General features: G+C 39.4%; 1 protein-coding gene across 1 annotated transcript in view; it reads left to right on the top strand.

Annotated features, from left to right (window-relative positions):
• Nucleotides 1-6,506: 6,506 nt before the first annotated feature.
• Nucleotides 6,507-24,363, top strand: part of LOC124782176 (GPN-loop GTPase 3) — a 29,960-nt gene continuing 12,103 nt past the window's right edge. The window contains exons 1-2 of the mRNA XM_047253920.1: nucleotides 6,507-6,657; nucleotides 6,742-6,938. Of these exons, the coding sequence (XP_047109876.1) occupies nucleotides 6,613-6,657; nucleotides 6,742-6,938 (242 nt within the window). The 5' untranslated portion in view covers nucleotides 6,507-6,612. The remainder of the gene's footprint in view (nucleotides 6,658-6,741; nucleotides 6,939-24,363) is intronic.

Raw genomic sequence — 24,363 nt, 5'->3', positions numbered from 1 at the left:
GACCAGGAAACTTGTTCCCAGGCATCAACAGCCCAACCCAGGCGAGGCATAAAGCTTTGTGTCATGCAGTCATCAAGGGTACATGAGTGGGCCTTGAGCTACAAAAGCCCATATCGATGATATTTTGTTGAATGGTTCACATGCTAATAATTGTTGATGGCCCAGCAATTTGTGGAAAGGTTGCACTTCTGAAACTTTGAACGATTCTCTTCAGTCATCATTGGTCCCATTTTCGCAGGATCTTTTTCTGGCCACAGTGATGTCGGTGAGTAGATGTTTTACTTGGTTTCTGATGTTAATGGTACACTCGTGAAATGGTTGCACAGGAAAACCACACTTCATTGCTACCTCGGAAATGCTGTGTCCCATCGCTCGTATGCCGACTATAGCACCACATTCAAACTTGCTTAACTCTTGGTGTCCTGCTATTGTAGCAGCAGTGACAGATCTAACAACTGTGGCAGACACTTGAGATCTTAGATAGCATTGCCGACAACAGCGCCGTATTCTGCCTGTTTACATATCTCTGTATTTGAATATGCATGCCTATACCAGTTTCTTTGGCGCTTCAGTGTATAATGAAGTACTATCCGAAGGAAACTGCATAAATATTCAATGAGATCTCGATAAGATTTCAAAGTGGTGCAAAAATGTAAAATTTTGCATTTCACGAAACGAAAAAACGTACTATCCTATGAGCTTAATACCAATAAATCACTGTTGGAATCAACACTATGTAGCGATATGAAGCGGAACGTTTAAAGGCACATTTTCAGGATGGGCATGGATGTATTGCAAAAACGTAGATATAAGTTCAGAATATAAATAAAGAATTACTTAAGATATTAATTAGTATAAGCAGTTCTATCGATTGTGACGTGCAACCACTGAAACATTAGAATAACTACACAGTTCAGTTGTTTTGCCGAGAGGATGACACCTTTTTTGTCCAAATTGGACGCATATCTGCCATTACTGCAGATAAGTATTTGGCACCCCGCCATTATTCTATTTTATTGAGACGCAATCTCACTAGGTGTGCTCATAGTTGCACACAGCAACAGAATTAATGTGTCTATGTAATTTAATTTAGTATAATATTTTATGAATACAGTGATATTATTTAATCTTGTGTTTCATTTATGTCGCAAGCTATTGTTCCAATTAAACGGCGTATTGGCATGGCTAAAGGTTCCATATTACAAATGTTCCAGCACGAACCAAATATGAAACTTCCTGGGAGATTAAAACTGTGTGCCCGACCGAGAGTCGAACTCGGGACCTTTGCCTTTCACGGACAAGTGCTCTACCATCTGAGCTACCGAAGCACGACTCACGCCCGGTCCTCACAGCTTTACTTCTGCCAGTATCTTGTCTCCTACCTTCCAAACTTTACAGAAGCTCTCCTGCGAATCTTGCTGAACTAGCACTCCTGAACGAACGGATACTGCGGGGACATGGCTTAGCCACAGCCTGGGTGATGTTTCCAGAACACTCCACTGCAGAGTGAAAATCTGATTCTGGGACGAACCAAATATTTTCAATTATTCAATCTACGAAGTCCGATAGAGAATTATCTTCAGAAAAATCACTCACAGTCAAACTTACAATGAACAGGCCTTACGCAAAAAGCCATTATCAAGAGCCCAAAGTTTGTATAAACTTATCACATATTATTATCATTATCTATTATTATTTGTCTGTCCTATGATATTCTCTAACCAGACAGGAAAAGGCACGATAAATCAAAAACGATCACGTAAGTTCGGTTATGGGTAAAGCAGATGGTAGACTTTGGTTTATTGGTAGAGTACTGGGGAAGTGCAAGAAGTGTACAAATCTCTCATGCGACCAGCTCTAGAATATTGCTCAAGTGTATGAAAACTGGGCCAAGTGGGACTAACAGAGTACACTGAACGTTTACAGAGAAGGGAAGCATGAATGGCCACAAGTGTGTTTAATCCGTGGGAAAGTGTCACAGAGGTACTGAGGGAACTGAACTGGAAGACTCTTGAAGATAGACATAAATTATCCCAAGAAAGTTTCCACATAAAGTTTCAAGAGCTGGATCTAAATGATGATTCTAGGAATATTCTACAATCCCCTATTTATAGCTCACATAGGGATCGTGAGGATAAGATTAGAATAATTACTGCACACACAGAGGCATTCAAACAATCATTCTTCCCTCACTCCATATGTGAATAGAACGCAAAAAACCCTAATAACTGGTACGTGCCATGAACCTTACGGTGGTTTTCAGAGTTTGTATGTAGATGTAGTCTTGAGTATGTCAGGGAAGTTGGTCTGTTCAAATGATTGATTGTTGAAAACAAAGAGTGTGTTATTATATCATAGACAGATTTAATTCATTTGTTAGATATTTGATCCCACTTTGCAGAGTTTTTGTTTTCCAAGAGAAAAACAGCGTTTTTTTACATCTGATTTTGGAACTTTATTAAAAGTCGCAATGTCATCACTTTTATGGACTAAGCCAAAGAAATTAATATTTGTGATCACAAATTTAACCTTTTATCCTTATTATAAAACTTAACTTCTTCTTTCTTTCTTCTTTTTATTTTTTTTATTTGCGGGACTAAACAAAACTTAACTCACCTGTGGTTTATAGATTTGTAAACGAAACCCACAAAGCAAAACAAGAACTAAAAAGGTTCTTAGGACAGTTGACACACACAAATGTTTTAGTCCTAAACATTCCACATCGGCATGACTTACCGTCCTGGTCATGCGTAAATAAAGAAATAATCATTGCTAACCAACAAATTTCATTACTTTGCAAACATTTCAGAAATGTAGAACTCGTAAATGTTAGCAATATTGGGCGCAGATTCCACACATTACATGAATTGTACGTTAACAACATGGGGAAAAAACTACTCGTCGGAAAAATTGAAGAAATTATCATCAAGAGCCATCAAACACTCAAAAGCAAAATCATCCTGGATTGGCCCGCCCAAATATTCGAAGGAAACAACGCCAGCAAGACCTCACTCACCAACCTCAACAACAAAAGAAGGTACTAGGTGCTCCAATATTCAGGCACAGGAACAACAATGAATGCAGTAACAGCTCTTCCAATTGCAGACCCAGCTCTAACACCAGCAGCAATATTATCAACAGTAGGAGCAGCAGCTGAACAACTACCAGGGGAGCCAGACACAGAAGAAAATTCTGCTGCAGATGATAATAGAAGAATTGGTGCAGTCAGGAAAAGAAAAGCAGTACTTCCAGCACACCTGAATGATTTTTTATTGACAAGGTAAAGGTAAGTGATCAATTAAATATACCAAAGTCTTATAATATGCCAAAGCCTAACAAACCCTTTAATTTCATGCTCATTCATCAAAATGTCCAATCATTGCCAAACAAATTAAGTGAAGTTGAAATTTTATGTACTGATGAGCTAAAAAACGTTTCTGTAATGTGTATAACTGAACACTGGCTGCTTAAAGATGCAATGTCAGTCACAAAACGTGCAGACTTCAATCTTTCATCATCATTTTCTGGAATTACATCCAGTCATGGAGGATCATGTATATTTGTTAAAAGTGGCACTGATTATTGTAACATAAAACCCATTGAACTGTTAGCTGAAGAGAAAATTTTTGAAGTATCTACAGTTGAATTCTCTGCATTAAAATTAATAATCATCTATGTATATAGGAGCAGCTTTAAATATTATAAAAAACTTCAGCAAAACAGTGACCATATGTGGAGATTTTAATATTGATTTTCAAGAAATCTCAAAAGACCAGCAAAGCTTGATGACCCTACTGGAAACATAAAACATAAAAGCCACCATAGACTCTCCTACAAGAGTTACACCAACAACTAGCTCTACAATTGATCAGATATTAATAAACACAAATGTAAATCACAATTTCTGTGCCAGAAATCTTAATACTGGCTTCAGTGATCAGTATGCACAGTTCATTGCTTTGCACACCCCAAGTGAAACAACTGAGATAGAGGAACTTGTAAAAGAAGCAAGGGAATTCACTAACAAACAAATAAACCTTTTTGTACAGAAACTAAGTGAAGAAACTTGGTATGAAGTGTCTACTTGTGAAAATACTAACAAAAAGTTTGAAAAATTCATGGAAATCTTCATGTCATACTTTGAGGCTGCATTTCCATTAAAAAAGCAAAAATGTCAACCTAACTTCAAAAAGAACAAATGGATTACAACAGGTATTAGAATATCTTGTGCAGAGAAAAGAAGATTACACGATATAGCAGAGACACAGAACATGCCTCAAGAATTTCATTTGTACCTGAAGAATTACAAGAGGATCCTCAAAAATGTTGTAAGGAAAGCTTAAACAATGGCAAATGACAAATACATTGAAAATTCAAAAAACAAATGTAAAACTATATGGGAAGCTATAAAAAATCAAACAAGTGAAACTAAACAATATAAAAATATGAACTTATGTTACGAAGGACAAATGATTTCTTACCCAACAGAAATTGCAGGGACCTTCAACAAATATTTTGCAAACGTAAGTGAACAGTTGGTGAGTGGACTGGAAGAACACAACAAAATATCACCTCCATCATGCAATAGTGTGAGAAATGTGTCTATATCTTTGTTCCTTTCACCTACAAATTGTGAAGAAATTTTATCAGTTATAAAAACCTTGAAAACAGGGTATTCATGTGGAATTGATGGAACACCAGATGCAATTATTAAAAAATGCTGTCTTGCCTTAGCTGAACCCTTGACACATTTGTGCAACACCTCACTGGCATCAGGAACCTTCCCTTCATGTTTAAAAACAGCAAAGCTGAAATCACTGTTCAAAAAATGAAATCCAGAATGTGTTTCAAATTATAGACCAATAGCCCTATTGCCTGTATTTTCAAAAATTTTAGAAAAAGTTTTTTATAAGAGATTGCCTGATTTCCTAAATAAAAATAAAATTCTCTCTCCTTCACAGCATGGTTTTAGGAAAGGCTATTCAACTGAAAGTGCAATATTTGAATTTATTAATGAAATCTATACTAAACTGGATGCAAGTGAGTTTGTGACAGGCATATGTCTTGATTTATCTAAAGCTTTTGATGTCATTGTTCATAATGCCCTACTGTGGAAGCTTGACCAGTTAGGAATTGAGGTATATTCAATGTGGTCGCAAGCAGGTGGTTGAAGTGCAATAAGCTGACCATAACAAAATCAGCTACTACTATTCAGGATATGAAAATGTGAAATATGGTGTCCCTCAAGGATCAGTATTAGGACCCATTCTGTTTCTCCTCTATGTCAATGATCTTATGTACAACAAGTATTGCTAAACTACCCTCCAATTTGCAGACGATACAAGCTTCCTTATTAGTGGTAAAACAGAAGAAAAACTAAAAGACTCCGCTATCCAAAGAATGAACAGTGTAGAACAGTGGTTCAGCTACAACAAGCTAATTATAAACAAAGAAAAGACAGTAGCACTGAACTTCTATAATGTAAAAGGAAGACACCACCCAAACATAGAAATAGAACTTAGGGACAGAGTTCTTGAAGGTGTTGACAGTACTAAATTTCTGGGACTCTGGCTCCAGAACAACACAAAGTGGGAGGTACACATTGAATATTTGCAAAGAAAACTAAGCAAAACCTGTTACATGATACAGATCTTAAAAACTTGTTGCAGAAAAGGCAGCCTGTTAAATGTATACTACTCCTATGTGCATTCTGTAATTAAATATGGCATAATCTTCTGGGGCAGTACAACAACAAATATTAAACTTTTCAGGATGCAAAAGAGAATACCAAGAATTATTGAAGGGGTAAACAATACGATATCATGCAGACCCATATTCAAAAAACTATCAGTTCTTCCTCTTCCTTGCATTTTTATCTACGAAACATCAGTTTTCATCAAACAATATATCAATAGACACACAGATATCTTATTAAATAATGAAGATATACATGCACACAATACAAGGCAAAAATCTGAGCTTCATATGAAACAGGTGAGAACATCATTGTGCCAAAGAGGCACACTACATAGTGGGATAAAGATTTTCAATAATCTACCTAAACATATTAAATCAATAGTTAAACTCTATAGTTTTAAGGCTGGTGTAAAGGCATATTTAATTGATCATTACTTTTACAGTCTGACAGAATATATAAAAGCCAAACAACAAAAATAAAGATGCATTAATAATATTCTACTTTGTATGTTGCCTGTAATGTTTGCTGTATTTATGAATCTGTGCTAAATTACTTCAATATCTAGTCCTTAGGATTGCAACACAAACTGTATTTTATCTTGTAAATACCTAACCATGTCCAATATCCTTGTATATATTTTATACATATAGGATTTGAAGGGCTAAATAAATAAGCAAGCACATCTGAATGTTAAATGAATTTTTCCCCATACTCGGACGGTGGCGTCACGCCAGTTTAGCTGCTTGCAGGGATCGATCTCTAAACCAAGGATGTAAAGTTCTATCGTTTGCTATTGGGAATACTTTGGTATTGTTTGTGCTAACTGCTAATGTATTGTGTTGTTGCAGTGAGGATGAGGTTATGTGTTTTCACGTTTATGCTCTGAGTTGTGTGAATACATAAATTATACAAATATGAGATATGGCCAACTTGTAATGGGCCCTGCTGGCAGCGGGAAGGTAATGTGACTGTTTTCTGCGATTGTGATTGCATTTATCGAATTGTGAGTGAACGTTCATAAATTACAAGTCCTCCCTTTACAGTCCACATACTGTTCTACGTTAGTGAAACATGCAGCGGATGAGAAGAAAGTAATCAACGTTGTGAATCTGGATCCAGCAGCAGAATTTTTTGACTATGATCCTGTCGTTGATATTCGGCAACTTATTCACGTTGATGATGCAATGGAAGACGAAGAATTGAAGTTTGGACCAAACGGTGGTTTGGTATTTTGTATGGAGTAAGTTCAAATGTTACTCGCATGAATATCAAATATGAATCCAGAATATATTTTATGTTTGAAACTTACTTAGATAGTTACACGCTTTCTGTGTTAGATGCTATGTATGCTGTTTGTAGACTGTCAGTCGTAAAGAAGTGAAACATTTCATTGAAACTGTGTGTTTTAAATCGTGGAGTATTCGACAGAAGCTACGTTACAGCTGTTTCATTTTGCTGCCACGAGAAGGATATCATCAGCTTCATTGTTTGTGTTTATAATTGGGGTTACATCACTTTGATAGAGATTATGAGGTACCTGTCAGGGTTTGCTCCTTTTGTTCTTCTGTATATTTAAACAATTTGAAGCAATAATGATGTTCGTCATGTTTCTAATTCTATACAATCTTGACACTCCACTCATTCTGAATAAGTCCTTTTTCTCTCTCATTTACGTTTATTTTACATGTCATGGTGGTATTTCTGATTTTACTGGTGCTATTTTTTTTTTTTTTTTTTTTTTTTTTTTTTTTTTTTACTATAGTTTATGCCAACCATTTGTGTGGTGTTATGTTCACTTCAGTGCTTAAGAGGGTGACATCTGGAGATATATTACTTACCATAACTTTATTTGATACGAGAAATTGGAGGGGAAGGACGTGAGTAAAAGAATGAACCATTATGAGTGCTACAAGACAGGTAGGGTTGAAAAAGACGTTGTGAGAGACTGTTTATAGGTATCAGGTATTGCATGTCAATGGAAGCTACAGTTGTAACTTGTATTAAACAATACACACTGCACATTGTGGGATCTTGCTTTGAAGGCGTTTTCCAAAATTCACACAGGAGAACTAAGTTCCTTCCTGGCATATGACTGTAATGCATCCAGGGCCCCCTATTGGGAACCAAGCTGCAGCCTTCCACACATGCATTGGACCACAGGTATTTGTTTCTAGGCATCACTGTCAGGGAGCCAACCCAAATTTGGTAACTAGGTGTATCCTCCATTACACTGCACTGGAGATGTTACTGGAAACCCTTGTTTTCCTGTGTATCTAATGGCAGTAAGTGTTGGTATTCCAAGCTGTAGTTAGTTGTAAATATGAGTTTCTATTTATAAGGTTATCTGTTGTGCAAATATGTATCCCCTCCTGCATCAAACACAACCAGACAGATGAAACTGAACTTAATAATCTTCGACTTCTCATTTGTCATGCACTGTTGTGTGCTTAGACAGTGCTTTGATATTGCAGCTTTATCTCAGTGGCTCAGGTGTTTATGCCTGTATAATGATGGTATTCATCATATTGTTCTGATACCATAAGTAGATTTCAGCCTGTAACTTAATAATGATGTGACATGTGATATCATCATGTCATACTATACAATACTTTCTTTGTACCTTTAATACATTTTAGAAGTCAGGATGTGGTGACATACTGATCAGTAGCATGGCCCGAAGTCAACCAACAATTGTGAATGTGAAATCTTATATGTAATGACTTACCTTATCTGTAGTGTAGCTCGAGGTATAAGCTTAGGTTGAAAGGTGACAATGTCATTACGTGTTGGCAAAGCAATATCAAACGCTTTAGTTAATCCCAATTCTTGCACTGTATGGCATGGCTGACCAATATGACGTTCCACATTGACAAGGCATCTTGATTATGTGCCTTTTCTCTTAAGACCAAATTGGCCTTTACAGAATTGAGCAAATACTGGACACATTACCATCATGCACTTGGGAACAACTTGGTCACATGTGCGACTTTCTACGAGGCCTCCATATTAGTACCACCTCTTAGTGTGGACACCAGCAGTTGCTACTCATCAGCAGTAACCATCTAAGACTGATGACCTCAGAAGTCAAGCCCCATAGTGCTCAGAGTCAGTAACCATCTAATGATGTTGAGGAGTTGCGTCGACTAAGAACTGTGGAATTTACACAGCATAATCTAGCCACTGGTGGGAGAGACATATACATTCAATAGATCTACCAGGAAAGCCTGAAGAGCGACGAATGACACTCGTTTTAATCCTGGGGGAATTGGTAAAGTGGCTGGCTTAGGAAGGGTCCATGTTGTAGTTCTCTAAAAGACAAGTCATTGCTCCAGGCAGATGCTGGCATAATTTATTCAGGGGAATCCTTCACCAGACCCTATGGTGTAACTATAGGTGCCTACTCATTCATCAAATAGAGGGAAACATTTTTTTTTTTTTTTTTTTAAAGTTCCTGAAAGGATTGCTATCTTTTGTATTCTAAGTTAAAAGGAACATTAATTTTCACTAAGAGGTATGCACTTACCCCTTCCCCTTAATTCTGGAGGTGTAATATGTGTACATAGTATGCACCAAAACACTCATGCACATTTGTCTAGTATGTAATACAGATGTTCTGAATTTACATTGTACCTTTAATTGCTATGACAGAAATTACATTAAATCTGGAACGCCCCCCCCCCCCCCCCCAAAAAAAAAAAAAGGGTAACAGAAGTGATCGTGAAAACTACCATCCAGTATCATTGACATCCATTTGTTGTAGAGTCGTAGAACATATTCCGAGTGAAAACTTAAGGAAATACGATACATACATCTTAAACACAATTCCATGCCAACAGGCATCGATTCTTATAATATCACTCATGTGAAATACAGTCTGCGCTATTCTCATATGACATCCTGAAAGCCATAGATCAAGGCAGTCAGGTAGATGCAGTATTTTGTGAGATACGAGGATGATTTGACTCAGTAACGAACCAACACTTAGTACCCAAAATAGTTGTATGGGCTACAAAAGAAATTTGTGACACACTCATTGTTAGCTGCAACAGGCAGAAGACGTGCTTTGTTGTTGCTGCACATTTTAGAGGTTTTGATTGAAATAGACATTTGCAAGTGCGGCGATAAACTTAATATTGTTATCGTCAATTGTAGGCTCGAACTAAATTGTGGTCTTTTAAAGTTTTTAAAGACAGTAGCCCTATCTTTATTGAAAACAATCTTTCTCTAATTTCATTGTGCAATTACATGATAAACAGGCTAGTTTTAGAATTTTCAGATGTTTATGAAACTATATTTTCGTAAATTACTAGTGCGAATGTTTTGGACACTTTATTTAATTTGTATAAAATTGGTTGTGGTTCACAGTTCAGCCAAAGTGGACATCACCCATGAATTTCATTGTATATCAGTGCAAATAAACATGCGTTTGTCAGAATTTTTGGAAGCTACCATTGTTCTTTGCTCAACAGGATGGGGTTTATGATTTAGTTACTGTAGAAGTTTCCTAAGATACAGTGTTACATCCAGTTTCCCTTAAAGAGGAGTAGCCGTATGTATTATCTGCATTTATCGTAAATTAACTTGGTTTTTGAGTGTGCTGACAACTATAATTAACATCAAAATCATTTAGGAGACTAGTAATTTTTACCATGGGTTTTTGTGTTGCCTTAATAGAAAACTCGTTCAATTCTTATTGGGGATTAGCAACTTTTTAGCTCAACTGATAAAAATATAATCAGCAGGCTTAATTTAATGTTATTTTTTCTCTGCCTTGTAGTATATTGCACCAGCCAAAATGCAGACCCATTGTGAATGCTGTTCTCAACTACGGGATGAGTTGGTTGACATTTGTAAGCATCTGGAAATAGCCCTAACTGCTGTCAAATGATTGACAGCTGCTGCGAATTGGCGTGTTGGATGAGCTCCTGAGAGTCATGTACCTGTGATACCTATACCATAGGTACCTCAAGTACTAACCTCTCCTGTGAATCATGTCTCCTCTGCAGAAAGTACAAGATCTGTCAATACACGCCCACTTGACTGCGAGTGGTGTGTCAGTGGGGAGATGTAGGCTTCCTGTACAGGGTGGACGAGGACTAGGGAGGACTCAGTGTGTTGTACCAATCTCCCTAACCAACAAGTCTGAGGTGCTATCTTTTACTGAAACAGCCTTTGGGACTCACTTCACCTGTTTTGGGGAATCGTGTTTTGTCTCGTGTCAGCAGGAGGCAAACGCGAAAGGGTAGGTATCTATTAATCGTCAGCAGTTCACATGTACAGCGGACGGTGATACCCCTTAGGGAAATGGCAGCATGGGGCAGAAAAGGACACTAGTGCACTCAGTTTGTATTCATGGAGGCTTCATTAAACATGTTGAGGAGCATATTCTGGCAGCCATTGAGGAAACAGGGTGCAGTCAACTGCAGATTTTGGCACATGTTGGAACAAATGGTGCCTGTCATCTGGGCTCCGAGGTCATTGTTGGGTCATTCCAGCGATTGGCAGGGAAGGTTGAGAAGACGAGCCTTGTGCATGGAGTTTCAACAAAGCTCACAATTTGCAGCATAATTCTCAGAACTGATCGTGGCCCTTTGGTTCTGAGTCGAGTGGAAGGACTGAACCAGAGTCTTCGAAAGTTCTATGATAAGCTAGGCTGTGACCTCTTGGACTTGGGCCACAGGGTTGAGAGACTAGGTCATATGTTCACTACACGTCAGAGGCTGCTGTTCAGGTAGCTGACTGTGTCGGGTGCATTCAATGGTTTTTTAGATTAGGCGACTCTCCTTCCAATACAGATAATGATACCTGAAGGAAACCCAGAAGTATCAGCATGAGATTGAAAGAAATGCCTCCCAAAGGCGAGAGTGTTAAAATCCTAATGGTAAACTGCTAAAGCATTTGCAACAAACTGGAAGGGTTTGAAGCACTTGTGAAAAGCAGTGAAGCTCGTATAATACTAGATACAGAGAGCTGGTTGAAACCTGAAATTGTTACCATTGAGATTTTTGGGGAAAATTTAAGTGTATGTCGAAAGGATAGGCAAATGGGAAATGGAGGTGGTGTATTTGTCACAGTAGACAAAAAGCTCAAATCCACTTAAATAGAAATTGAAGCTGCATGTGAGTGTGTTTGGGCAAGACTCAGTATCAGGGTGGGCATAAAATGATAATTGGATTCTTCTGTCTCCCACCAGACTCATCTCCTAATGTAACCGAAAACTTGAGAGAAAACATCAGTTCATTTATACGTAAGTTCCCCAGTCATACTGTAATCACCAGTGGAGACTTTAATCATCCAACAATTAATTGGGAAAATTAGTTTTGTTAGTCGTGGGCATGATAACACATTCTGTGAAACTATACTACATACCTTCTCTGAAAACTACAACAGATAGGTAGGAACTCCACTCATGATGGAAACAAATTGGATCTAATGGCAACAAATAGACCTGACCTTTTTGAGGATGTCCACATTGAAACTGGTATCAGTGACCGTGATGCAGTCATGGCAACAGTGATTACCAAAGTACAAAGGACAGCTAAAACAAGCAGAAAGATGTATATGTTCAGCAAACTAGATAAAAAATCAGTAGTGTCATATCTCAGTGAGGAACTTGAAACTTTCAACACAGATCAGAAGCAACTAAAGGAATTCCAGCTCAAATGTAAAAGAGTAGTTGACCAAGCACTGGATAGATGTGTACCCAGTACAACAGTTCATAACGGAAGGGAACCTTAATGGTATACAGTAATTCTAAAGAAACAGAGATTACTGCATAATAGGTATAAAACAAAGCATAGGGCTATAGATAGAGAGATGCTGAATGAAACATATTTGGCTGTCAAGAGAGAAATGCATGATGCCTTCAGTGACTACCATAGCAGAATATTGTTAAATGATCTTTCACAGAACCCAAAGAAATTCTGGTCATGTGCTAAGGCTGTTAGTGGCACCAAAGTTGGTGTCCAGTCCCTAGCGATGAAATGAGCGGAAATTGAGGGTAGCAATGCAGAAGCTGAAATGCTGAACTCCATTTTCAAATATTCCTTTACAAAGGAAAACCCAGGAGAATTGCTCCAATTTAACCATCGTACCACTGAAAAGGCGAATGAAATAAGTATTAGTGTCAGTGATGTTGAGAAACAGCTGAAATCATTAAAATTGAACAAAGCTGCATGTGCCAATTGAATCTATATTCTATACTGAATTTGCGACTGAGTTAGTGCCGCTTTTAACTAAATCTATTGGAGATCCTTTGAACAAAAAACCATGCCTAGTTCTTGGAAAAAGGCATAGGTCACTGCCATCTACAGGTAGGGTATTAGATGTAATCCACAAAACTATTGTCCAATATCCTTGGCACCGAGTATAGAATCTTAGAACGTATTCTGAGCGCAAACATGAGGTACCTTGAACAGAATGGCCTCCTCAATGCCAACCATCATGGATATTGAAAGCATCGATCTTGTGAAAACCATGTCACATTTTTTTCACGTGACATACTGAAAGCTTTGGACCACGGCAACCAGGCAGATGCAGTGTTTCTTGACTTCTGAAAATCATTTGACTCAGTACCACACCTACAATTATTATCAAAACTATGATCGTGTGGGGTATCAAGTGAAATTTGTGACTGGATGATGCTTAATGGTAGGAAGGACACAGCATGTTATTTTGAATGAAGAGTCATTGTCAGTTATAGAAGTAACTTTGGGTGTGCCCCAGGGAAGTGTGTTTGGAGTCTTGCTGTTCATGTTGTACATTAATGACCTTGCACACAATATTAACAATGAAATTAGGCTTTGTAGATGATGCAGTTATCTGTAATGAAGTACTATCTGAGAGAAGCCACATAAATATTCAGTCAGATCTGATAAGATTTCAAGGTGGTGCAGAGATTGGCAACTTCTTCTAAATGTTCAGAAATTTTGCTCTTCATTTAAAACAAAAATATGTAATATCCTATAACATCAATGAGTCATTGTTGGAATCAGCCAACTCATACAGATACCTGGTAGGGATATGAAATGTAATGATCACATAGGTTCAGTTGTGGGTAGAGCAGGTGGCAGACTTCAGTTTATTGGTAGAGGACTGGGGAAGTGCAATCAGTCCACAAAAGAGATTGCTTACAAATCACTCATGCAACCCATCCTAGAATATTGCTCAAGTGTGTGGGACTTGTACCTGATAGGACAAACAGGAGTATTGAACGTATACAGAGAAGGGCAGCACGAACGGTCACAGGTTGGTTTAATCCATGGGAGAGTGTCACAGTGATACTGAAGGAATTGAACTGGCAGTCACTTGAAGACAGACATCAACTATACAGTGAAAGCCCACTCACCTACATGATAGCTTGCAGTTCTCAATTAAGTGCCTGGCAGAGGTCTCATCAAACCATCTTCAGGATATTTCTCTACCTTTCCACTCATGAACAGCACCCGGAAAAAACAAACACTTAAATCTTTCTATGTAAGCTCTGATTTAGCTTATTTTGTTGTGATGATCTTAGTGGGTGCCAACAAATTACTTTTGCGTTTGGAGGAGAAAGTTGGTGGTTGAAATGTCATCAGAAGATCCTGCTGCAACAAAAAATGCCTCTGTTTTCGTGACTGCCATTTAAATTCACGTATCATATTTGTGACACTCTATACCCTATTTCATGATGATACGAAACATGTTGCCCTTCTCTGAACTTTTTCGAGTCCTCTATCAATCATATCTGATGCGGATCCTACACCATGCAGCTATACTAGAGAAGAGGATGGACAAGCATAGTGTAGGCAGTCTCTTTAGCAGACACTGTTGGAATTTCTGTGTGTTTTGCCAATAAATAGCAGCCTTTGGTTAACTCTCCACACAACATTATCTATGTGATAATTCTTGTTTAAGTTATTCATAGTTGTAATGCCAAAGTATTTAGTTGAATTAAGAGCCTTTAAATTTGTAAGATTTCATGTGTAACCAAAATTTAGTGAATTTCTTTTAATACTCATAGAGGACTTCATATTTTTCATTATTTTGAGCCAGTTTCCAGTTTTCACAACACACACAGTTTTAAGAACCAGTATTAAGTGGGGATCCTAGGACTATATTGCAGCTCCCTACATATCACTCCTGTAGAGACCTATAATTGTAGTTTTAGTCAGTTTCATGTTCCCTTTGTGCAATAAACTGTAATAATGTGGAACGAGTAATTTTACATTCACATCACACATTAATTTGTAAATATAATGACACGCTGAACATGTATAAGTTGTTGTTGTTCATTATATTTATTTATTTTAAATATACAGATGTGAGTTAGTAATTCCTACCCAGCACCTTTTACAGATTGCAATAATAGAAATGATTATATGGAATAGGAGGAGTTGTCAAGGAGAAACTTTCTCAGTTTATTTTCAAATTTTGCTTTTCTGTCTGTCAGATGTTGGGTAGCTGTTCAAAAATTTTAGTTGCAGCATTGTGCACCCATTTTTGTGCTAAAGACAATGTTAATGAGTAGTAATGAATGCCATTTTTTCTTGTCATATTGTAATGATATACATCATTGTTCCTTTTGAACTGCAGTGGTTTATTTACAACAAACTTCATGATGGAATACTTGTATTGTGAAGCAGTAATCAAAATACCCAACTCTTTAAAAATATATGTACAAGATGAGCTTGGGTGGTCTCCACATATTATTCTTACAGCACATTTTTGAGCAATGAAGACTTTTCTAATCTGTGCTTTTTTCCAGCTTTTAACCTGATAATTTTGAAGTTTGCACCCTATTTATTATTTCCTCACCATGCGTTACACTTATCATTGGTGTTGTACTTTTAGATCTGCAGGTCTGAATATATTGTGTCCTTTTAAAATTGAGAGTTAGGCTGTTCACAGAAAAACAGACAGTGACATTTTTAAGAACCTTCTTTACTTTTTCTTCTGTTCCTGTATGTAGGCTTGGATTGATTACAAAACTAGTCTCATTGACAAATAGAACTAATCACGCTTGATTTATATCAGACAGAAGATTATTTACACATATGAGGAACAAGTCTTGGGGAACCCCATATGGGTTTCTCCTTAGTCACAAGAATCTTCCCTAATTACATTGACTGAGTTACTAAGTACAAATTTCTGCATTCTTTTGGTTATGTATGCCATTATTCATTGTGTAACTGTAGCATCAATTCCAGAAAACCTCAATTTATGTAGGAGAATATTGTGATACACACAGTACCTTAGAAAGATCACGGAAAATACCAACCAGTGCTATTTTCATACATAATGCTTGTAAAATATGGTGAGTGATTTTGTCAATGGCATTGTCAGTAGAGCAACTAATTGCAGCATGCACAAATGCCTGTATGATTGAAGCCAGTCTTCCTACACGTCTTACATGAGTGTGGCATGGAAAGAAACCATAATATGTGATACTATGTGTAATTTCCTATTGTGCAGTTCACAGCTGTTTGCAGATTTTTGATATGGAGGAGGTAGATAAAAATGTGGTAACACCAAATAGGAAACGCATTATCATGGGTAGTACAGAGTAAGAAACCTGCTGGCATCCAAAACAGCATCCAGTCATCTTGGAATTGTAGTACACATCCTGTATGGTTGTCAGGAGAATCTTTTACCATTGTTCGTGCAAAATAGAGACAAGTCCAGTTAACAATGATGGAGTTGGATAATGATCATGTACCCTTCTCTCCAAAGTAGACCACAAAGACTCACTAATAATGAGATCTGGGGACTCTGGTGGCCAGGGGTCAATCTCATGCTCACAAAACCCATCTTGGATGAAGCAACTGTGTGAGCAGAGGCCCTGCAGTCTTGGAACACATCACTGTTGGGGAACAAACATTTTAGTAGGGGATGGACCTGATCAATCAAAATAGTTCTATAATTCTAGGCAGTAGGGGTGACCATGCAGAGTAAACATGGAGCCATCAAATACCAAGATATGACTCACCCAATCTTCACTGAATTCCTGCCATTTTTTGCTCTTGGGGTGTAAACTTGGCAAGAAGTTGGAAACAGTGGGAAACAAGACTCTTCCGTTGCTTTGGTGCCTCATTTTCCTGTTATGGCCGTTTGCATGATTGATGAGTGGTTTTGGAATTGCAACTCGCCCTGCAATTCCATGCTTATGTAGCTCCACTTGTATTGTTTTGATGCTGACAGGATTCATGATTGAGACATTCAGTTCTGCAGTGACCTTTGCAGCTGTTGTCCTCTTTATATATCACCACAATCTTCTTCATTGAAACACTCAACATACACTTTCAGCTGCTTTGTGATAGCAGATGATATTTTTCTACTTTCTCTGTGTGCGGTATGGTTATGGAAGCACCCACCATATGAGCACCAACTGTCTACCCATGTTCAAATACTCTTAGTTCTGATGTAATGCTCTCTAATCACACTGAACACTATTCTGACCACTACTGTCACTTGTGAATGTGTTGAGGACATTGCACAGGTACTGTTCATGATCATATACAACAGCAAAACCTGCAGGCTTGTGTAGCATCTGCATTTATATTCAAGCCTGCATTTCTCGTGGCATTTCCTCATTTTTGTTCAACCTCTGTAGAAAAGCCCGTTGACTCACATGAACTTGGGCATAATGTGTTGGTAAAGTGTGCGTCATTTATGTTGGCGGCCGAGTTTAGGTTCGTTCTGCGCATCTGACGTCACAAAACACAGTCAGCCAATGAACAGAGAACGATGTTGCCAGATCTCGACTGCAGTGCAGAGCACGGACGAGTGTCTCCAGTTTTAGAAACGTTCACTCATAAAAAAAGTAATAGAACAAAAGCAATGAGATGCGTTAGCGCAACGGTAATGTCGTTGGGCTGCTAAGCGAAAGGTTTTGAGTTCAAACCTTGTGTGGTGCATAATATTTTCTTTATTTAAAAAACAATATCGAAGTGTCATACTTCACGAATTTTATTCGTTTGAATGCAGTTTTTTGAAATTTCTAGTGCTTTGTCTCTTCATTAATCCTTTCGCTGCTGCAGACGCGTGCTCCCCGCATTCCGCGCTGTGCGCGATTTTGTCATCACTGCACTGCTCGCCTGTGCAGACACATGGTGTTCCCACTGCTTTGATACACTTATCATTCGATTTCACAAAAACTATTTGGCCCAAAAATTTGCTTTTTACGCATCTTCTTAACTAATACGTTCCCCCCATAAATGACTAAATTTTGTTTCGATGTTCAACGCAGTTAGTGTGCAGCATTAAATGTAGTAAACCATTGTATGAAATTTTGAAGAGTTTGCAGAGGTAAAAGTCCATAGAGTATACTTTTCGTATGGTCGATTTTAGTTGCCACAATGTTGAGAATGAAATGTGGACAAGATACCTAAATTTCATATAAAATTTACTGCATAACAATATCTCATTTAATTTAAGCACCACATAGGTGTTGTATGTAATATTGAGAAATATTCTGTCTTTCGCGACTGTAATAAAAGTTTTATTTACACCAGGCGCTTTTGGCTTTATTTTAAAGCACTTCAATCAATGAAAGGTATGGCACATACACAATGGTACTCGTGTTCTCTTTCTGGTTTTTGTTCCACAGTCACAGTTTTACCAATGGTATTGAAATATATTCCTCTTCTGCAACTGTAATAAGCGACTTATTTAGACCAGACGTGTTTCTCTCTTTTGAAGCATCTTTAGTGGACAGTATTTTGTCTCCTCCATTGCCAAGTCACCTTTCGTAGTTTTGTGCTGCGGTAACACAATATTCAACGTTTGTGTCGGCTGATCAGTGTTTCAGCAAATAAGTGCTGTTTGTGTGTGCCACACACAAAAATTATATTTGACATAGCTCAGAGCACTTCACTGATAGATGGTATATTCAAGTCCTAATGTTTTTGTAAGTCCACAGTTTTGTTTAATGTATTTTGTCTACTTCCTTTTGATTGATTTAAGTGCTTTAAAATAAAGCCAAACGTGCCCGGTGTAAATAAAACTTTTGTTACAGTTACGAAAGATGGAATATTTCTCAATATTACATACGACACCTATGTGGTACTTAAATTAAATGAGATATTGTTATACAGTAAATTTTATATGAAATTTAGGTATCTTGTCCACATTTCATTCTCAACATTGTGGCAACTAAAATCGACCATATGGAAAGTATACTCTATGGACTTTTACCTTTGCAAACTCTTCAAAATTTCGTGCAATGGTTTACTATATTTAATGCTGCATAATAACTGCGTTGAACATGGAAACAAAATTAAGTCCTTTATGGGGGGAAGGTATCAGTCAAGAAGATGTGTAAAAATCAAATTTTTGGGCCAAATAGTTTTTGTGGAATCAAATGATAAGATTGTCAAAGCAGTCAGGACACCATGTGTCTGCACAGGTGAGCAGTGCAGTGTCAAAATCGCGCACAGTGCGGAATGCAGGGAGCACGTTTTTGTAGCAGTGAAAGGGTTAATGAGGCCGTGGTGGCTTTACTTCATGAACTGCGCGCTCCCCCCTAAACGTAAGCTTACGAACTATGCTATACTATGGCGCTGCTTCTCTTGATGCGTGCGTCGTGTGCAACTGGCAACGCAGCAATCTCCCGTGTCTGAGCGGGCATGCGTGAGCCGCCAAGATAAAAGAATTGAACTATAGCAGGACAAGAGGTACAATGAGAACAGTGCCATTATCTTTTTTGTGGGGTAATGTTGGCAGGAATTACTGTGAAGTGTGATGGGAAGGCGAGATGGCGTGTTGAATACACAATGAGAGAACAGTTGGTGGGTGATTTGTTTCATAGCAAAGATTGAAAGTAATTGTGCCAAATCCAAATATGAATATAATTACAGCAGTTGTGATTCTAAAGTTTGCAACATATTTGCTGTTTAAAAAAAATGAAAAAATTAAATGTGCTGCATAATCTGTTCAATGCCTTTCCTTTTCTCGTGACGTCACACTGACCTGGTCATCTCATAACCGAACTATCTCCTTTCAACCTAATGTATACCTGAGGCTGTGCTACAGTTACATCTACTACCACAACCTGCATCCAAAATCTAGAAGCAAATATTGGAACTGTGGAAGGGGCAATTTAAGACAACCTTCTATGACTCAACATAGGTGTGAATTATTTACAAATAATACTGAATAAATTCAATGCTCGAATATATTGTAGCTTTTCTTGCCTCTCATCGGTTACCAATTACTATCATCATTAGATACATGGAACAGACACATGACCAAGGTATTTAGCACGAGGGTGCTTTGAAAAATTCTCAGAATCACCACGAGAGGTCAGCACTAGTGCAACGAGTTATTCAGTTGACTGCTGCATGTAAACATGTGCCACATCAGTGCTCTTGGAAGAGAGCTGTGGCTGTGACTTGGGTCTGTTGTTCCTGCCTAATAATTTGCAAAGATGGAAAAAATCGAGGTCCGAGCAGTGATTAAGTACATCATAAAAATAGGTATGAAAGCAAAGGACATACAGGCTGATTTCCAGAATATACTGGGGGATTCTGCTCATTCATATTCAACTGTTGCCAAGTGGACAAATGAATCTAAATTTGGTCGGGAGCACTTAGATGATGAACCACGCAGTGGTTGGCCAAAATGTATCACTACTCTGGAAATCATTCCAAAAGTGCACAAAATGGTCATGGAGGATCGCCGATTGAAAGGGTATTTCACATTTTAACTGAAGAATTAGAAATGAAAAAATTATCTGCAGGATAGGTGCTGCGACTCTTGACGCTGGATCAAAAACGCATGAGAATGGACATAATGTAACAATGTTTGGCCCATTTTAGGAGTAATGAACAAGATTTTTTGTGCAGGATAGGTGCCACAACTCTTGACGCTGGATCAAAAACGCATGAGAATGGACATAATGTAACAATGATTAGCCCATTTTAGGAGAAATGAACAAGATCTTTTGTGCCGGTTTGTGACCACAGGTGAAACTTGGGTGCACTACTATACCCCAGAGACAAAACAACAGTCAAAGCAGTAGAAACATGCTGATTCTCCACCAACAAAGAAAGGAAAGATAATTCCATCTGCGGGAAAGGTCATGGCATCAGTGTTCTGGGATACAAAGGGGATTCTGTTTGCCAAACAATTACTGGAGAATACCATGCTAACCTCCTGGACAAATTGCAACAAAAGATACGCGAAAAAATGCCAGGTTTAGCAACAAAGAAAGTCATCTTCCATCACGACAATGCATGCCTGCACACATGTGCCATTGCCTTGGCTAAATTACACAAACTAGGGTATGAATTTTTGCCACCCCACCCTTATTCACCTGATATGGCTCTGTCAGACTTCCATCTCTTCCCGAAACTGAAAGTTTTTCTTGGTGGATGAAGATTCACCTCAAACGAAGAATTGATAGCTGAAGTTGACAACTATTTTGCAGACCTGGAGGAAACTCATTTTTGAGATGGGATCAAGGCACTGGAACATCGTTGGACCAAGTGCATTAATTTACAAGCAGACTACATTGAAAAATAAAAAAAAAGTTTGTGATATAAGTACTTTTTTCTATTCCATTCTGAGAACTTTTCAAACCACCCTTGTATACAGGAAAAGTGCCCTGGCTAGTCCTGCCTGTATATTAGACTTGAGCCAGTCTGTCAGTGCACAGCTATTGCTGTCATAGCCATACTGTGTGTGGGAGTAATGATGAAGTAACGATATCATTATTTTGTATGTTCAACTGCACACAACTGTCAAGCAATTTCTTGTTTCCATCTAGGTGTAGATCTGAAACTTTTCCACCATATTATCACCTGCATGTGGAGAGGCCTTAGCAGTGTCATCCAGTCCTTACAAAGGGAGAGTATTTAATTATTTGAACAATAATATTTCTAATCACTGATTCAGACAAGAGTCAAAATTCAAATCCAATGACCTCGGTCACATGCTGATTGCATGAATATTTAACAAGGTGGAAAACTTGATAAGCAAATTTATATTGTAATATCAATTTTTCTCGGTCATCAGGACTCATCAATGTGTTGCCTAGATGAAGAACTATTGGATGTGGTGGTAAAGTAGTTTTAATATCAGCCAAACAGATAGTTGAAGAAAGTCTCAAGATGTCGTCAGTCAGTAAAGGGCGGAGACATTGTGCTCAAACTGAAGCTGCAGACATGTCACCATGAAAGGATACCTTTTTTTTTTTTTTTTTTTCCAGGGCACACCCTCCTGGCACCTCCATCGAATGATCAACCTAAATGACAGGAAGTGTTCCCCACCACTCTCCCCCCTGGGGGTCCGGGGGTAAGAATAGGCCCGAGGCATTCTTGCTTGTTGTAAGAGGCGACTAAAAGGAGTTTCACATGTTTCAGCCTTCATGTGATGGTCCCCTGTAGGGTTTGACCTCCATTCTACAAAATTTTCCCGAAGAGTGAACCAATTGGGGAAGGGCGCCTTACATGGTGCATCGTGTCCGTTGTGCATTGAGATCTTTAGCCTACTTTCTCGTTGTCGCATTTCAGTCCCGCTCATTCTCCATCTCTTCGGCGAGGACACCTTCCTGGGTGCGTTTTCCACCGTGCACTCACTATGCAGTGTTGCATTCTGCGTTGACGATGACCGTGGACTTCTTTGCACCTGATATCCAGCACAGTAGCCAGCCCGTTGTGGTGGGGTCGCCATGTACCCTGTTGGTTGTAGCCCCTGACTACACAGGGATTGCTCTTCTGATGCCTGCGCCGTTAGCTCCCCGCTTATGCCACGGGGTAGATGCCCATCCCCGTGGGGCATCGGGACTCCTGGCAGTGGCCATCCTGCCAGGTGTCCTTTGCTGTGGCTGGGCGGCCCTGGTTGGAGTGGGTGGCATCAGGGCAGATGACATGCAGTGAAACATAGTCCATCATCTCTTGCTGGTGGTGAAACACCAGCAATCTCTAAGCGTTCACAAGCTCAATTCAACGCACAGAAGTATGACCCCAAATCGTTCCCCTCCCTGGGCACACCATTGGAGGAACGTCAGGCTAAGGATGCCAGCAGATCTTATTCGCCCCGGTACTTTGTATGTTCGAGAGCTGATGGGGAATCTTTCGTGATGATGAAGTCTCAGTTTTTTGTTGAGCATTTAGAGGACGAGTTTGGGGAGGGGGAGGGATTGTCCAAAATGAGATCTAGGTCAGTCTTGATCAAAACAGCATTCCCTGCCCAGTCACGGACGTTACTCGCTTGTGACAAGGGGGGGACGTTTCTGTAACCATCAAGCCCCATAAGAGCTTAAATATGGTCCAGGGTATCATGTTTCACAGGGGCCTTCTATTGCAGTGTGGCGATGAGCTGTACGCCATTTTAGATCGTCGAGGTGTACATTTTGTCCGGTGTGTCCACCAGGGTCCGAGGGATAATCAGGTTGCCATCGGTGCCTTCATCTTGGCCTTCGAGGGTGATACATTGACTGAGAAGGTCAAGGTGATGGTCTACCACTGTGATGCAAAGTCCTATATCCCTCCCCCGATGTGGTGCTTTAAGTGCTGGAAGTTCAGCCATGTGTCTTCCTGCTGTAATTCCAGCGTTACATGTTGAGATTGCGGACATCCACCACATCCCATTACTCCATGTGCCCTGTCTCCTATCTGTGTCATCTGCGGAGAGCACCATTCGCCTTGCTCGCCAGACTGCAGGATTCTCCAGAAACAAAGGAAAATTATGGAGTACAAGACCCTGGACCGACTGACCTACACTGAGGCCAAGAGAAAATTGGAACGCTTGCATCCTGTATGTATGACATCGTCTTATGCCACCGTTACAATAGTTCTGGCACCATCAGCTCCGCCAACCCCAGTCACCTCTCTGAGCCGGAAAACTACACCTGCCTCCTTGATGGTGGGGGGCACTTCCCTCCCTGTTGGTTCAGCACGCACCACCTACTTTGATACCAACATCCCCCCCCCCCCCCCCCCCCCCAAACCATCAGGGACGTCCGTCCCCACTTTTAAGATGGAGAAAGCATAAGTCTTCTTTGGCTTCTCTCGCTAGGATGGGGTCCCCTGGGTCACTCCCTTCCCAGGTTTCTGCTAGTGGGAAAGATGACACCGACCAGTGGCTGAAGAGCTCAAAAGCAGCTGGTCGTAGGTCTTCATGCTCATCCTCAGTCCCCGAGACTGAGCCAGTGAATTTCTCCAAGCCAGGGAAACCCAAGGAGCAGCAAGAGAAATAAAAAAAAAGTAGACCCATAAGACCAAGGAAATTGCGATGGCACCCACACCACCGCTACCTACAAGCTCTGTGTCTGACGATGGGGTGGAGATTCTGGCATCCACTGAGGACCTAGATCTCGCCAGACCCTCAGACACAATGGATATAGACTGCTCAGGCAAAAAGTGGGTGGCAGCAGGTGGCCCTGAGACATAAAATGCCTCATTGAATGTTGCATGCCTCCCCAGTCTCACGATGACTTCATCCTCCAGTGGAATCGCAGCGGTTTTTTCCACCGCCTGGCTGAGCTACGGCAACTGGGTTGGGTCCTGGAGTCACGTGGCTTGCTGGCTCTATGTCAGGGCAGCTTCCGCCAGGGTTGCTTTACCACTGATAATCTCCATCGAGTCTGCCATCTGAACATCCTTTTACAGATGGCAACACCTGTTTGCCGTCTTTTTTGACCTACGTAAAGCATACAACATGACTTGGTGACATCATATCCTTGC

Source organism: Schistocerca piceifrons, chromosome 1 (genome assembly GCF_021461385.2).
Source record: "Schistocerca piceifrons isolate TAMUIC-IGC-003096 chromosome 1, iqSchPice1.1, whole genome shotgun sequence".
In the NCBI taxonomy this organism is placed as follows: domain Eukaryota; kingdom Metazoa; phylum Arthropoda; class Insecta; order Orthoptera; family Acrididae; genus Schistocerca; species Schistocerca piceifrons.
Note: the sequence above shows the minus strand (reverse complement) of the source record. Positions and strands in the feature narration are given on the sequence as shown.